This window comes from Pholcus phalangioides, unplaced genomic scaffold, assembly GCF_987345545.1.
Source record: "Pholcus phalangioides strain wild (caught in Gottingen) unplaced genomic scaffold, Ppha-v1.0 ptg000008l_1, whole genome shotgun sequence".
In the NCBI taxonomy this organism is placed as follows: domain Eukaryota; kingdom Metazoa; phylum Arthropoda; class Arachnida; order Araneae; family Pholcidae; genus Pholcus; species Pholcus phalangioides.
In genome coordinates, this window is record NW_028301601.1 from 37,264,291 (window position 1) to 37,277,255 (window position 12,965).

Sequence of the window (12,965 nt, forward strand, 5' to 3'; positions counted from 1 at the left end):
ATGCTGGACGTAAATGCAGTAATAATAATCACAATAGGACAATATATTCCCTTTCGATTCCAGTAGAAAGAATGCAGTTTGAATGCAACGCGCTCACATTATTGAAATGCATATTTATGTGATGTGAACCACTGAAATATCACCGAACAAATTTCACATCAAATTGAAAACAATCGAGTGTATTGCGCCGACATTTTCGAGCCATTACTGGAAGCCATTTGCTCAGGTTTTATCTCGGTATTCACCATAAATGTTAGGCTGTTTTCAGAATTCTCTGAAACTAACGTTCAAAATGCAGGACCAGTGTTTATATGTGTGCGCATTTTTTTTTTCTTTTCCTCCTACCCTCATTTAGTCACTCCCAACCTTTTTTTTTTTAGTCTTTTTAATTTACGACAAACTGCGGTCATTTCGATCCCAAACGTTCTTTTAACGTCCCGGAACATCCATGAAAAGAGCCTGGTTCGAGATCATCAACACTTCCCTTATCAGTGAAGCCGAAAAAAACGTGTCATTAAAGGAGCTATAGCAAAAAAATGACGCGTCAGCGAAATAAAAAAAAAACGTAAATGTTCATTAAAACTACTCCAACTACAGGGCAATGGTAAGTAGTGGTAGTGTACATTGAACCACCTGAACTCATCCTTTTCCATCCATCAGTTTCTTCAGCTCTTCTTGAAAGACTGGAATAGTTTAGTGAAATGATAAACCGTCGTTATCGATAACTTCCGATCGAAGTCGAAAATACTCGAAATAGTAAAATATTTCAGGTTACCTTTACAACAAATTAATGAATTCAACATACAGTCAGCCCTGCTTAATCGAATATCAACGATTCTAGCACACAGGAAGGGGGGGGGGAACAATTCAGTAGCCGTTTCGCAACGTTAGTATAGTTTGTATACTGAAAACTGATGGAGGATCAATATTAATAAAGCTTCTGGAATAAATCAGACATCAAAAATGAAATGTGATTAAAAATCTTATGTGATCACAATCACATAAGATTTTTACTTTATCATTAGGAATTTAGTGCCCTCTATTGTCTCAACAGAGAACAAAAATAACGTATTGAAGACAACTTGGAGGCTAGGACCTGCTCCCAAATGTTCTTAACCTAGTGTGACATATTTTCCATTAATTCAAAATTTTTCATTCAATTAAAATACGATGTGTTTTGTGGTTGATATGTAGTAACAGTTGACGCGTGAAGCGTATTACTGTCGAATACCGTTATAACGAAATTCTCGTTTTAACGAACCCTTTTCTAATCCCCTGATAAGTTTACATCGGGACATTTTTAAATAATCTGTAATTCCTTTATAACAAAATTTCGTTATAACGAAGTGATTTCTACGGGAGTTCGTTATTACGGGATTCGACTGTATTCGGTTGAGCGAAGAAAGTTGAAATTACCATAAGTGGGGAACTTTAAAATTGTCTTTATGAGAGAAATTGTATCCGTTTATTTCCCACAGTTTCCCAACCTTTTTGTCCCATCGCCCCCCCCCCCAACACATTCTAACCCATAGAATCTCATGTTATACCTGTAGCTTCCACCACCCCCCTGGAACATTCCATCGCCCCCCAGGGGGTGAGTACGCCCACGTTGGGAATCACTGGTATCCCAACCGATTAAGTGGGGATGACTGTACTAGCAATTTTGATTCAGATTTAGTTTCGAATAAGCCATTGGAAGACAGAGAAATGTGTCCACAGATGTCATGAAATTTTCGTGTTTTGTAAGTACGGTGGTGTTGGGGTTCTGCCTGCTCTCTGCGGAGGGATTCTTTCAAATAGGAAGGAGAATCGGCTCGTATTCGTGCCTCATACATACTACTACTTAACCCTACATACAACTTGTACACATTACACTGCGAAATTTGAAACGAATCGGTACAAGCCGGAATGAGTGAGTGTGAATATGCGTGGCCCCAACGTATCTATGTTGCCGGAGTTGTGCTCGTTTCGTGTTTTTTGCCATCTTGCTTCCATATTTTGAAGTGAAGATGGCAAATACTTGAATTTCCATGTTATGTAAATATTGTGCTGTAGGTCTGCTGCTCTCTGCAGAGAGATTTTTTGATACCAAGGTCTAAGAACCCCTGCTTAGAAGAAGCTCACACCAATTTGCCAAACAATGGAATTCAGGCTGTAAGCATTTATGACATACTGGAACGACTATTTCATCATAAGTCTCGTCAATGTGGTCTATCCTAATATTATTCTGAGACCAGGATCACACTATAAATTTTGATAAAGCAGCTTTTACAAAACTTGAAAAAAAACAGCTATTAACCCTATTCTACGTTCATTCGAATGTAATCGACAACTTATTCTTTGCTTTTTTGCAAGTTTTATAAAAGAACCTTTATTAAACTTTTAAAATGTAATACCGGCCTAATGCATGAAACACAAATTCATAGTTTCACTTTTTCTCTCGCTGAGTTAAAAGCCTAATTACTATTTATCATAATTCTCCAATCAGAACTTCAGGATTCGAAAGTGCCGAATGGGAAAAAAATACACCCTCAAAAGATTCTTTGAGATTTTCTTTTCCACGACATGTCCTCAACCTCTTCGACCTCTATTCCTCCATATCAAAGAGACGCTTTCGATCAAGGGAAGGAGGGGCTAAAGCGGGGGGTCTTTTAGTATTGATCGGTAACGATAGCATATTTATTCGATCATTTCCTTCTTTTCCTTCCTGTACAATACGAATTTATAGATCGAAACTCTAGCAGCAACAGTAACAACAGCGAATATAATCAACAGCAATTCGCGTTGCAAGATGTTCTCTGTCTCTGCAAATAATACTCCCCACACATACGCGCCTATATTCACGGTAGACATTTACTGCCTTTCTTTCTTATACCATACTTTCGAATATTTCTTACAACTCTTCAGATAATGTATTTATATGAATGTGCATATTTTCTTCATCCATAGGAAAAGTAATATAATCTTCTTCAGTATGTTTTTGCATACCCCGTATGGCTTTACTCATTTCCTTTTTCTCCGTTTCTTTCCGCTAGGAATTGTTTAAAATAAATGAAAAACGAAACAAATCTATTCTTTTTCCACTTTAGAAGAAAATAGAATCATCTTCTTCATTCCCATTTCTTTCCATGAACATTCTACCGAAATATTTTTTTTTTCGCCTCAAGGCATGTTATATAAATTTTTTTAAAGTGATTTTTACAAAATTTCGTGAAAAGTTCACTCTCCCATTTTGAAATTCCGCTTCATTCATAGAAAAGTAAAAGTACTATTAAACCACTCATGCACCTCGTGCACATTGCTCTGCGGAAATTCTAACGAATTGGTACATGTTGGAATGTACGTGTAGTGAACCTGATGTGAAGTTTGTTTATGTGTAATACTTCATATGTGTAGCTCCGCCAACTGTCATCAGTGTTTCTAACTATGAGTGAAGTGTAATGATCGAATTATTGTGTCGTTATATAGACCTTTTGCTGTCTATGGCGAGACTTTTTAACGGGGAGGTCGGCCCACATTTTTACCCCGAAGTTAGAAGCCACAGAAAACCAATAATAAACCATCCACGACAACTGAAGGCGTTAAGAAAACTCATTACTCTCTACGACTTTTCTAGTCGTTATTACTTAACGTTTAGGCATCTTGAACATTTTTTAGAGGGTGGGGAGGGGCTTTTAATACTGATTGGCATCGGTAGCATATTTATTCGATCAGTTTCTTCTTTTCCTTCCTGTACAATACGAATTTATAGATCGAGACCCCAGCAGCAAGATCTAATACGATCAACAGCAATGCACGTTGCAAGATGTTCTCTGTCTCTGCAAATAACACTCTCACACACACTCGCGCATATCCACGATAGACTTTATTACTTTTTATCTCATATAACATCCTTCTGAATATTTCTTACAACTCGGCAGCTTATGTATTTTTATGGATGCGTATTTTCTTCATCCGTAAGAAAAGTAATATAATCTTCCTCTCTTCTTCGGTGCATTTTTGCATACCGTACATCTACACGGCTTCATTTCTTTTTTTCTCCGCTAGAAATTGTTTAAAATAAATAAAGAACGAACTAGAAATGAAATAAAAACTTGATTGAAGCTGAAAAAGAAATCTATTCTTGTAGGAAAGAAAAAAGAAAAAACTCTCACTTTCTGTTGCTCGAGTTTCAAGAAATCGATTCCTCTTTTTCGTTTTCCTTTTTTTTTTCAGAAGAAAACAAAATCATCTTTTTCATTCCCATTTCTTTCTGAATTTTCTACCGAAATATTTTTTCACCTCAAGGCACATCTTATATGTATAAATATTTTTCAAGTGATTCCTACGAAATTTTTCGTAAAAATTCTATTCTCCGTTAGTGAAATTCCACTTCATCCATTATAACTGAAAGTGTTAAGAAAACTCATTACTTTATATGACTTTTCTAGTCGTTTTAGTAATAAGAATGCGTGGGTAGGTGTCGTTATATGTTCATACATAACGTGTAGGTATCTTGAAATACATTTATTTCATATATTGGGAAATTTGAAGTAATTAAAACCCTGTGGGATTGTGATTTATAGTTGATTATACGTCTTCGTGCTTTAATGATGTTTTGATAAACGATGAACTAACGATTAAGAAAAATTTTTTCTTGCTGAGCGTTGTTGAGTTTGACTTCGTCAACATTGGGTAACCTCTTGAAAGAATTTGGTAAGATTGACCACACTAAACCAAAATTAAATATTTACTACCAACTTTTAATATTCTACCACCACCTCTGCTTAAAAACTCACCAGCATCATGTGGTCTATGAAGCGTGGAAAAATATTTTTGTAAAGAAAATACTGGCAGAACGAGCCGCCCCCCCCCCCCCATAAAGTTCATCATTTCACTACAATTACTTAAAAAAGAAAGAAAACTTAAGATTTAAGATACTTAAGAATTTTCTACGACTTTTTAAGTTACTAAATAATTCATTAAGTTTTTTAAATAAATAATAATACTTTTTAATCTTGGAATTTTCTAAGATTGTAAAAAAATATACTAAAAATACTAAAGAATTTTTCAATAATTTTGAGATACTTAGAAATTTATTTTAAGATACTTAAAAAAGCAGGTGAAATTTAAGATTTACCAGATTCTTTTTCGAGACAGTTTACAGGTTCTATTGGCTGAGAGCGGACCTTCTTCCTGATTGATTATGTCTCTTCTACCAGGTCCAGGAATGTGGATCATTATTCAGATTTTTCAAGATAGTTAAGAAAAATCCTCTAATTGACTTCAAGATGTGGAGTAAGTTAACTTTCTACTACTACTACTACTACTCAATCGTACATGCGCCTCGTAAACATTCCTCTGGAGAATTGGTAACATGCAGAAACATGTAATGCGTGTGTATGCGAGACTCTAACGTATTTTTGTTGTCAGTATGTATTATGTTTGTTTCGTGCTGTGCTGGTGCTACCTACCATTTGGCTTCCATATTTCTAAGTGAAAATGACCAATTTCAACCAACTGACTAATGTCAGTTAACGTGTTGTATAGGTCTGCCTGCTCTCTGCGGAGAATTTAATTGGCTGCTGATCTGATTCGGTCTCTCTGCATTTCGTAGTCTGAGAAATGCAGAGAGGCTTCGTTTTCTTAGTATCTCCTGAAGATAATATCTTCCTGAAAGAATGTTGCGAAAGAGAATTCGAGCTAACGACGACACTAAATTCCGAAGAAAAACCGACTTTCATCCTGACGATAGCCAAAAAAGTCTAATCATCTATAATATATATTTAATTCAAAGAAACAGAAGAAATTACTGATGAGGTTTTTGTGTGATCATTGTCAGTCAGAGCAGAAGGACTAAAGGTCTCGGGTTGGGTTTTTGGTGCGTCTGTAACGTTTCCCAACACCAATAATTGGCAACTGCAGCAAGTTGTTTTTGTAGGTATGTATAAATAGTTAACGCAAAAATAAATTCTCATGCTCATTTCTTATCGAAAAATTAACCCGTTATTTAAAAGCAATCATATCGTATGTCCTATTTTTGTAATTCATTCTCAAAAATTATACAAATGTAATCGATTGAAACAACGGTTCCCAAGAGTTCTGAGGCGTTCAGGGGCTCGCGAAAAATAGCCAGTAATAGTGAAAGAACAAGGGATGCAGCAGCAAGAAAATACGACTCGTAGTTTCGAGGCAATGTACGAGGTGGGGAGTGGCGTATACAATGTACAAGACACATACGGATTTTCAGTGCAGTACTGGAATTTAAGAGATTGAAAACGTCCAGATTAGGACCTGAATTAACTTTATATATTTGCATTTCAAAATTCGTACCAAGATTCCAAGATGAAAAAATAAACACCTTCTGTACGTGTTTTATTTGGCATAGCTATATTCATTGCGGTGAAACTAACATCACAGACTACGTCAACGTTTCAAGCATCAAGCATCCCAGAGAAATGTGTAGGAAGAAATTAGCGTAACCTCTTGTATATCACTCCGTAACTAATGATTAGCCCTTCTTTAGTGCTGAGTCTTTTTTTTCTGCCATTGCGATGGCTCTGCACATATAACCCGACCCCCCCCCATATAAGGTCATATAAGACCCCCCCCCCATAGCAAGATTTATTACAAATTCTTAGGGAAATATTCAGAAATATTTCGAATCAAATGCAATTGTACCGAGTATAGGGTATTCCATAAATTTGTTAATAGTTCAAAAGTTCATAGAAATCGAAGAAATTGGTATATTTGAATGCGATTCACGAGAAAAGGTTATTTTTCGGTGGGGGGGGGGATTATTTTTGCTCCAGAAAAAATAAATAGTTCACATTTTTGTCGCTAGAGGGTGCTGTATGAAACCAAATCACTATAAATATGAGAGAAACAGAATCATATAAAATGAAAGGTGTACGATTAACATCTATTTCTGAATTTTTCCTGTTATTGGGGCATTTACACAAGATTTTCATTGTGATATTGACATTGGTGAAATGGAAATACCTTTTTACCACAAGGAATGAATTCCCACTGTATTCACTAGAAATATAAAATCCAGAAAGCTGTTTCGAAGATAATTTCCTTCGCAAATGAATCCCCTTCACCTTTCGTCGATAGAGGGTACAGTGCGAAAGCGAATTACGAATGATTGGACCCGAATCTTCTTTTCACTTTTCTGTGTCTGAAATGTTCGTAAAGCTCCAGCCGACGATTCGTGGATTGAGGTAGTATGGATAAAGAACTTCACCGATAGTGCTTTATCCACCAATGGGCAACATCACAATGGAAACCTTACGTAAGCACCAGTAACAAGAAAATTCAGAAATGAACACCCCGAAATCGTACACCCGGCATTTTGTAGTATTCTGATTTACATATTTCTAGTGATTTTCTTTCGTGTAGCACTCTCTATTGACAATAAATTGATTTTATTTCTGCACCGAAAAAAATCCCTTTCCGTGAGAATAACTATTTCGCAAATCGCATTTAAACACCACAATACACTAATTCCTTCAATAATTTAGTATGAATTTTCAAACTACTTACGAATTTATGGCACACTGTGTATGTCAGGATATTCAAATTAGTCTCTTTATAAAAAATTTATTAATTTATTTATCTACTTCGACAGATGTAAGTAAATGAAATAGATAGATGCAGATGTAAATAGGTAGATACACACATGTAAACAGCAGTATATTTCAAAATATTAATTTTTATGTTTTTAATGATCTCCATACCAAGTGCATTAATTACGAATTGCTAAAGCATCGACTAAGGTAGAAAATTTCATAGAAAACCCGAATTCAAATATACTAATTCCTTCATTTTTTATGAACTTTTAAAGCATTTCCGAATTCATGTGGCACCATGTATTTCATATTGTACTAGTAAATGAAGTCATTATACTGTCATTTAACTTGTAAGATGGGCATAAAAGAGACTGATTATTTTTCAAATATTACTTGATTTGCATTCAGTGTTCGAAATTCTTTGATAATACATATTTATTATCTCTTTTAAAGCGTCAAAAATTGGCTTCAAACGAGCAATCAGCTCTCCGTAAATCTCCATCGAAAAGACCTATGTCTTGAAGGTTTTTTTCTTTTCTTACCCTTCGGGTAACGTCTGTCACATTGTAAATTCGTGGATGGAATCTGAGAAATTTCAATTAGCCGTGAGTTCCAGATTCAAATATGCAAATATAGGGTGTTTGCCAGAGGGCAGCCAGAATAATGCTGCTTGCTGCCACTGGTTCATAAACTATCGATTAATCAATCTGACCCTCTCTCTCTCTCCGCTTTCGTCTATGCCTTCTACGTCAATCTTCGTTGCGCCAAGATGATTGGAGATCGACTAGAGATTACGGAACGGATATATCTGATAATATCTATATATAGTGTCAACATTCTTTTCTTACATGGTAAACTGTTTAACCGCTTGCAATTTTGTGACAGTCTACGACATGGAGAAAAGGGAAATTTTGAATGTCTCGCTCATATTAGTTCCGCTAAATACAGTTTGTTTGGCGCTGCCACACTTTTTTTATTCAAAATACTATGTTCTAATTATATCAGAGGTATACGGGGAGGGGGCATAGGGGGCTTACGCTGCCTCCCTCCAAGGTAATCAAAAATTAAAAATATTTTCAAATATTTGAGAAAAAATTAACCACTTCACGTAAAAGCTTTTGACAACAAATTTGGACTACTTGTATTTGACGAATCGGCGATAAATCTGGTAACCTCGTCCTAACATAATCGAACGCTGAAAATAGAGAAAGGGAAAGAATATGAAAGAAAAAACAGTATATAGTATATAAGGTAGATAAGGGAGTTGTTTTTTTTAGTCTATTTTCACCTTCACCCTACTTGTTCTCTTTCGCTCTTACATATATAGTAGAAAGACATATTATGTGTGTGCAAAAATCTTCAACAGAAGCATGGAAAGAAAGGAGGGAAATAAAAATCAACTTCATTTGACAGTGCTGCTATAAATCTTCGCGATGGTGAAGAGAGTGGGGGAAAAAAACACAGAGAACTTGTTTGAATTCATTCCACTGGCGTTTGGACGCAATATTACGTCCGTGATCGTAAAGGGGTTAATATATATTCGAAAGAGGACCAGTTTACGTGTATGTGATATTTTTACTAGTTTCTGTAAATTTAAATGATTTTTGAAATTTGGTGACTAAAAATTTCTCTGAAACAAATTCGATTATTTGTGAACTCCCCAAACCTTTTGTGTTGCCCCCCATAGTACCTCCCTGAATTATATTAAGATGCAGGCAATAACTGCTATTTCACTGCATTAGAACCTCTTGATAACGGACATCCTCGGGATTTGAAATATATCACATCCATATTTTTATGGGCATCTTTTTATCAGCCACCTCGTTGGGCATTTTGCCTGTTGCGGCGTTGTATTTGTATTTGTATATTTGTACATATTTGTATGTTCTTTATACAAATCTAAAGTTTTAGACCAAAGAATTTGTCCACTAACGAGGAATGAGAGTTAAAATACAGTAAAATGCATTGAGGCTATGGGTTAATGTAATTCCAAATGGTGTCCGTTAACGGGAAGTGTCTATTATGGCAGGTTCCAATGTATTCGTTTGTGTCTCCTAAGATATGGGATGGTATTGTAAGAACAATTAGATACATTCAACTTGTTGATATGTCTAAATCAAACGTTGGCTGTTTGGCGATCAACTAAGGACTGTTTGATGATCCGGGCAATTTAGGTCTTGACTTTTCAACTACATCTGTGCCAGGCGTCTTCACGGGCTCAGTAATGGGAATCTCTCTGAAGATGGTTGCCATTACAAATACAAATACAAATACAACGCCACAACAGGCAAATCGCCCAACGAGGTGGCTGACTTAAGAACATCATGGATCCCCGAGCCCCTACCTACTACTGCTACACCACACATGCACCCCCCCCCCCGCGGAACCCCCCAACGAATTGGTACATGCGGGAATGTGCGTGTACGTGTAGTGCAACCTGACGTAAAGTTTGTTTCTGTGTAATGCTTGTTATGTGTAGTGCTGTCATCTGCCCCCAGTTTTACTAACTATGAGTGAAGTGTTATGGTTGAATGATTTACCGTTGTAGGACTGTTGCTCTCTGTGGCGAGACTTTTTAACGGGGAGATCGGCTCGCATTTGCGCCTTGAAGTTGGGAACCACAGAAAACCAACTTCAGCCGACCACTATTAATGTGTAACCACCAGCCATTAATGTAGGTGAAACGTCTAGATATAAATTTCCCTGCCACGGCCTAACTATGGTCTAAAAACTTCCAGATCAATGGGCCGGAAGTTCAATATATTTCATTGAACACCAACCTAAGACATTATATAACATTTCAATATTTTAAATAAGCTGAAATGTTTTTTCTATGCAAAAGTGATGTCCAATGGCTTCTGCTTGCAGTGACGCCAGCCATAGAACTTCAGTAAAACTTCTCTAAGATAGTCACTATTCGACCCTTAAATAAAGCCCGACCGTTTAGATCGATGGCCTTTTTAGAGACGTGAACTATTGTGTATGGAGAAAATTCCGAACAGGAAAAAATATGCGCCTCTGCGGTGGCCCTTCAAAGAGGTTCCACTGTATTTCATAACATGGTCGCTGATCTAATGCTATTGTTCTTTCTTAAGCCATAAAAATAAAGGGCAAGTTAAACATGTAAGCAGTTAAAGAAAACACAAGCACATCACCTGCATATTGGCATATGATAATGCAAAATGCAAAACCTTACAGGGATTCTTGACCTATGGGTTGCAGGGAGTTCCGAGATGGGTCGTTCAAATCCACTAACAGCCCAGCCAGGAGTTGAGCCAAACTTGATTCGCAGGGGCTTCCTAGATGAGTAGTACGAATCCACTTACAGTCTTGTCATAAATGCAGTTATTGCGTCACTGGCTTCACTAATTTCGAAATATAAACAGTCCGACGGGTCGCGAGGCTGATATTATTGTTAATTTTTGGTCGTGATTGAAAAAGGTCAAGAACCCCTGATATTCATAGTGTTCTTTCTTAAACCATAAAAATTAAAAGACAAGTTAGACCATGCAAGCAGTTACATAACATAAGCATCACTCGCATATTTACGTATGATAATGCAAAGTGCATATAGCGATATCACTCAAAGAAACCATGACTACTGAAATAAAATTAATGATATGTTGTCTTACCTCTGGTCAGGAGGAGCAACAGTTTCTTCCATGGACTGGGCTCTTGCCATCACAGATAAGATCATCGCACGCTCTTCTTCCGACAAGTTGCTCAAGTCCAGTTCAGGTGGTGGCATGTCTACTATAGAACCTCTCTTATTTGCTAAAACCTGTGGTGGTGGTGGTTGAGGTGGCGGCGGCTGCTGCTGCTGCTGCTGTTGTTGCTGCTGTGGAGGCTGCTGCTGCTGCGACATCGCTGGTGGTGGTGCAGCAGCAGCTGCTACTGCTACTGCTGGTGTTGAAATTGCAGCACTGCCCGCCGAAGAAGCTCTTCTTAGAAGCTGTATGCTGCCTCTTCTAATTCCAGCCGGTGAAGACGATGGCGGTGCCACGGAATCCGCTGGTAAAGGCATAGATTGTTGCGTCAGAAGAGGTGGCTGGGGCCTCGCTCCGCCTGCCTGGGGTGGCCCGGTCATACCACCACCACCACCCATACCAGCTTCGCCACCTTCTTGACTCGCTTCGTTACCCATGTCTGTGGTTTTTTGTCGATTTTTTTATCGGTATGTGAAGTTATGCCAAAGCAGTTATCGGTTGAATTCACGCGAAATACTTTTCACATTCCCGTGTGGTTGCGAAATTGATTTGACGAGTCTGTTCCCGAGTGCATAAACTCACAGGTGTTCTCTCACTTCTTTTCTAGGCTATATTCGGATATATTAATCGAGTCTACATGATATGTCAGCTTCACAATATTTACAAAACATTCCGATAGTAAAAATGTTACTTATAAGAAAAAAAATTGTCTGTTTTTAATCAATCGGTTAACACTTCAGGAGGTTCAAGAGATGAAGAGAAACATGCATAAGGATATCCAGGAGTTCCTCGCATAATAAATGCTTTTTCTTGCATAATCGTTTCTCGTTGGCATTCTTAACGATACGTGCGTGATATGTTATTGTATTCTGAAATACGACCTCGCAAATTTAATGAATTGCAAAACGACCTTGCATAATAATTCGACGATTTCACCCGGTGATATTTCACTCGGGAGGGTTTTTCACGAGCTCTTCGAGCACCAGATCGAGCCGCACATCATTTAAATATCTCTCTAGAGTAGATTCAAGGTAAAATATCTGTCTTACCTATACCCGATGCATCGAAGAAACCAGATAAATTCTTTAGTTGCCGGTCGCTTCGCTGCCTGGCATTGGTGATAGTGGAGGAAAAAATACACACTCACTCACACTCACTCACACACAGTAAAGTTTAAGTAGTAATCTAACCTTCAATGCGTTCTTCTTTTCCGAACAGTCTCTACGTCCATATTGCATTCGAATACGAATTAATTCTGTTTATTTCCTCTGAGGTTTATCTTTTAATTCTGATCCGGAAATGAATTTCGTGCGCAGAAATAATTTCGCGTAGTACATTCATTGACTACGACGACGACGACGAAGAAGAAGAGAAGAGATTGTGTTTCGAAGGTAACACACACACACTCACGCAGAGGCCGGTGCTGCTGCTGCTGGATGCGGCCACGGGTCCCCTCTCGTGTGCTGGTACGTTGTATTATCGATGGATGCCGCAGACGCGTCGATTTTTCCTCTCGAGGGGGTGTCCGCCGCTTGTGCAAGCAAACAAATCGTTTGCCGGTCGCCCAGGATCTCTAACAACTGAAAAGTTGTCAGCGTTTCTTCCTTTTGCTTGACCCTTTCGTAGCGGCCACAAACATTCGATACATGTACTGTAATTAAATATCAGAAATTTTTTTAAAGGATGTTTTTTTTTCAATTTAAAAAGA

General features: G+C 37.6%; 1 protein-coding gene across 2 annotated transcripts in view; it reads right to left on the reverse strand.

Moving 5' to 3' along the window:
- LOC149084237 (uncharacterized) overlaps positions 1–12,699 on the reverse strand; it is a 165,912-nt gene extending 153,213 nt beyond the window's left edge. For both annotated transcript variants that reach the window (XM_089234586.1, XM_089234585.1), the window contains exon 1: positions 11,183–12,699. In XM_089234586.1, the coding sequence (XP_089090712.1) occupies positions 11,183–11,694 (512 nt within the window). In that variant the 5' untranslated portion in view covers positions 11,695–12,699. The remainder of the gene's footprint in view (positions 1–11,182) is intronic.
- Positions 12,700–12,965: the final 266 nt, after the last annotated feature.